This window comes from Fonticula alba (assembly GCF_000388065.1).
Source record: "Fonticula alba strain ATCC 38817 unplaced genomic scaffold supercont2.1, whole genome shotgun sequence".
NCBI lineage: Eukaryota > Rotosphaerida > Fonticulaceae > Fonticula > Fonticula alba.
The window spans coordinates 3,459,773-3,463,578 of NW_009242971.1; the positions used below are offsets into that span (position 1 = coordinate 3,459,773).

Here is a 3,806-nt window from a genome sequence, read left to right on the forward strand (position 1 = left end):
GGGGGGGGAGACGTACCCCGGCGGTCGGGGCAACCGTAGCATCGGACCGAGGCCCCGTGTCGCCGCGGGCTGGACAGAGAAACGAAGCAGGAGCCCAGCAGCCGTCCGCATGATGGTTAGTCGGAGGGATGTGTGAAGGAGGGGCGGAGGGGGGGGGGGCCGGGGGGGGGGGGGAACGCACCAATCCGCTCCCGCTCGGTGGCCAGCCACCACTGGTAATACTTGTGGTAGGGATCGGTGGGCTCGAAGAAGGAGAACTTGTTGGACATCTGGTCGCGAGACTTGGCGCGAATCGTGTCGGCAAAGCTCTCACCGCGGTCAATGATGAACTTGACCGAAGTCTGGATGACAACTACGATGGTGGTGGGGAGGGAGGGGCAGGGGTCAGTCAACAGGGAAGAGCAGCAGACACAAGGGGAGACGGGGGAGGGGGCATCGGACGAACATCGAATCTCCTGGGGTGGAATAATGACGCCCTCCGGGACATTCGGCAGGGAGGTCCCCTCAGGTCCGGAGGGAGCGGCCCCGGGCGGGGGCGGCTGCGCCGGGCCACCGCCCGACGGCGGAGGAGGCGGCTGTGTCGCGGCCGCCACCGAGGACGGCGGGGGCGGCGGCTGAGCCATGGCGCTCGAAGGCGGCGGGGGGGGCTGACCAGCAGTGGCGGCCGACATGATGGGGATAAGACAGGGAAGGGAGGGGGGGGGGGGGGGGGAGGGGAGAGGGGCCGTTGCCCAGGCATCCCTCGGATGTCTGGGTAACAACTCCCTGTTCAAGGGGCGAGCCGGCTTGCCCCCCTTCCCCCCCTGTACAGTCGTACCAGCCCGGCCGCCGCGTAGGGACACCGGGCTGGAGGCAGCCTCCGCGCGCATGCAGGTCCAGACTACCAACGGATGGTCTATTCTTCGTGGATTCTGTCATTCCAGTTTAGCGTTCTGCTCGAGGCCTCGGCGTTGAGCGATCTAAGAATCCGGTTTTTCTCCGAGCTCAGTGCTACCACGGGTAGCCCCGGCCACGGGGAGGGCGGATTCGCCGTTGGCCCGTTCGGCCGATCGATCGCCCGCGCCCCCCGGCCATCGCCACACCAACGGGAAGCCCCCTTTTACCCTCCCCGCACCGACATGGGAGGGGGGGGGGGGGGGGGGGCAGTCGGTGACGGCGGCCTTCGAGGTCCACTGTGCGGGTCGGCCTGAAAGGTGCCCTGGTGCCGGCAGGCCGGGCTCCGGGATGGGCCACACGCCGATCCTGGTCGGTCTCCCTGTGCCCGCCCCATCCACTGCGCCGATCCGCCTCCTCCTTCCTCTCCCTTTGCCCTACCCTCCGTGCTCTTTCACCGTTTCTCTCCCTCTCGCTCGCTCGCTCGCTCTCCCTCTCCCTCTCTCGCTCTCTCTGCTCATGGCCCCGGCGTACCTTCGCCCGCCCGCCGGCGGCCCGGCCCATGGCCCCCCTGAGGGGCCGCGCGCGATGGCACGCTGTTCGCCATCCGCGCGGCTGGACTCCGCTCGATTTGCCCCCTTGCGAGAGGACCTGCTGCAGCTCGTTGGGCAGTTCCTCCGCCGGCAGGGTTTCCTCCGGGCCCTGGGCGCGCTGCGTCTCGAATCCGGAGTGCAGTTCCCCCCGGTCGGGCATTTCAGCCCTCGCTTCCAGGAAGCCTGCCGGTCTTTTCGCCTGGTACACTGCCCCAGCTGTGCGCACTCCTGCCCGGTGGCCGCGGCAGCGGGACCAGGCCCGGCGGTCGCCATCTCCGCCGCCAGTGCGCCAGCGGCCCCTCCTGGGCATCCAGCAGTCTCGGCCGCGGCCGCGGCGGCGGCTGCTGCTGCTTCTGGGGGGCACTTCTGCCAGCCGGTGCCCGGGTCCCCGGCGGATGGCCTGGCCTCGGCCGCCCTCGAGTGCTTGGTAACCGACTGGCTGGCCGGGCGCCTGGCCGACTCGGCCGACTGGATGGAGCCCGGGGCATGTGCGCACTGCCCGGTGCCGGCGCGCACGGCCACCACGGGCACCGCTGCCGGTTCCGGCATCGGTGTTGCTGCTAGTGCCGCTGGCGCGGCCGCCAGTGCCACCACCACCACCACCACCACCGCCCTTGCGAGTGCTGGCCATGCCCCGCCGTCGGACGACTTGCTCCACTTGCATGACCAGCAGCATCACCATTACCACTCGCAGCATGCCTTCGCGCTGGCACCCCCACCGCCGGCGGACCAGCATTTCGTCTCGCGCCCGGTGCACAGCGCGCCGGCGAGCTTCTTCCATTCGTCCGACCCGGTCGCCGGGTATGCGCCGCACGCGGCCTTGGGGCCGATCTCGGACCCCGCGCCGGGGCTGGTGTCCCGGCCACAGCCGCTGCTGCCGCCGGTGTCACTGGCATCGCACCACCAACAGCTGCACCCCCAGCCGGCCGCATATCGCCTTCTGCTGAATGGCCCGAATTCCCATGCCCTCTCGGAGGCACATGGGTTTACGTCATCCGTCGGGTCGCCGGGGTCTGGGCCACTTTTTTTGGCCCCCGCCGATCCCGGCGACGAGGATCATCCGCAGGACAACGACTCCGACTGGGGCTATGTCGCGCCGGCACCCTCGGCCCGATCGCGAGGCGCCGGCCCCTTCGAGACACACCCGTCGGCGCCGGTCTTCCTTCATCCCGCCGAGGGCCAAGGGCCTGGGGAAATGGCGCCCCGCCACCAGCGCCCGCTGCCAGTGCCCCTGCCTCCGATTGCGGGGCCGCCCTCCGGTCCCGGAAGTGCGGCTCCCCCCGAGACACGCACCCCGGAGACGGCCGGGCCGCCGGCCGAGCCGCCCCCCCGGCCGCAATCCTGGCCCGGTGCGCAAGCCGGCGACGGACATGACACCGCCGCCCCGTGGACCGCCGGCCCGAATGCCACAGGTGCCTGGTATGCCGAGGAGCCGGTGTCGCCTTCGCCCGCGCCGAAGCGCCACCGCCCCGCGTCCCGGGCGAACCAGCCTGCTCCATTGCCAACGCCGCCGCCGGTCTCCTCGCAGCCCGCGCCGTCGGCCCCTCCGGCTCGCCAAGGGTCCTCCTCGCTGATGTCGCCGCACCTGTCTCACCTGTCGGGCGACTCGCCGGAAAGCACCTCCCCGGCATCGAGCTTCTCCCCGGTGTATGTCCCACTGCCTGTGGGTTTGTCGGGCCCGCGACCGGGGGCCGCCCAGCGCGCCGGGGCCCCGGAGCCCGATCCGACCCCGCGCCAGCCGCAGCAGCCGCAGCAGCCGCAGCAGCCGCAGCAGCCGCAGCAGCCGGCCCCCCGGCGGGCCGCCACCCCGCCGGCCCCCGCCGGCCCGCCCTCGGCGCCCGTGCCGCCACCATCCGCATCGCCGGCGCCCGGGCCCTCACCGGCAGCTGCTTTACCGGCGACCACGACTCAGCCCAAGCGCCGGCGAACCCCATCCCCGCCGATCGCCGCTCGAAGATCCCGGCCCAGCTCTCGCGGGTCCTCCCAGCCCCGGCCAGGCGGCTCCAAATCGGCGGCCGGCCTCACGCGCGACAGCATCTCGGCCCTCTTGCAGGCACTCGACTCGAATGACCTGCTGGACAATCTGCTGGATCAGGTTCACGCCGCCGAGGGCACCCCTGGCCGAGATTGATCGGCCTCGCTGGCATAAAGAAAACCTCCCCTGCCCATGCTTCGTGTCCGTTTCCTCCCCGAGGGCAGCCCCGCAGGAGATGGTCTTGGACCCAGCGAGACACCTGTGGACTAGGAACTACTGCCAACGCATGCGCTTTCGGTTACTTTTCAAAGCACTCCCTCCGCTTGGGGTCCGGCGGGCGGTGGGGGGCGGCGGCGGCAGGGGGG

General features: G+C 71.4%; 2 protein-coding genes across 2 annotated transcripts in view; both read right to left on the reverse strand.

The window, feature by feature from the left end:
• Positions 1 to 710, reverse strand: part of H696_00739 (hypothetical protein) — a 2,894-nt gene extending 2,184 nt beyond the window's left edge. The window contains exons 1-3 of the mRNA XM_009494622.1: positions 446 to 710; positions 182 to 352; positions 17 to 69 (exon numbers count right to left, since the gene is read on the reverse strand). Coding sequence (XP_009492897.1) covers positions 17 to 69; positions 182 to 352; positions 446 to 671 — 450 coding nt within the window. The 5' untranslated portion in view covers positions 672 to 710. The remainder of the gene's footprint in view (positions 1 to 16; positions 70 to 181; positions 353 to 445) is intronic.
• Positions 711 to 2,262: 1,552 nt separating this feature from the next.
• Positions 2,263 to 3,510, reverse strand: H696_00740 (hypothetical protein). Its single transcript, XM_009494623.1, has one exon. It carries the CDS (start codon positions 3,398 to 3,400, stop codon positions 2,453 to 2,455), a length of 948 nt encoding a protein of 315 aa, XP_009492898.1. The 5' UTR covers positions 3,401 to 3,510; the 3' UTR covers positions 2,263 to 2,452.
• Positions 3,511 to 3,806: the final 296 nt, after the last annotated feature.

Excerpts from the sequence above, each read along its gene's own strand:
- H696_00740 (XM_009494623.1), bottom strand. The coding sequence starts at position 3,400 with ATGGGGTTCGCCGGCGCTTGGGCTGAGTCGTGGTCGCCGGTAAAGCAG.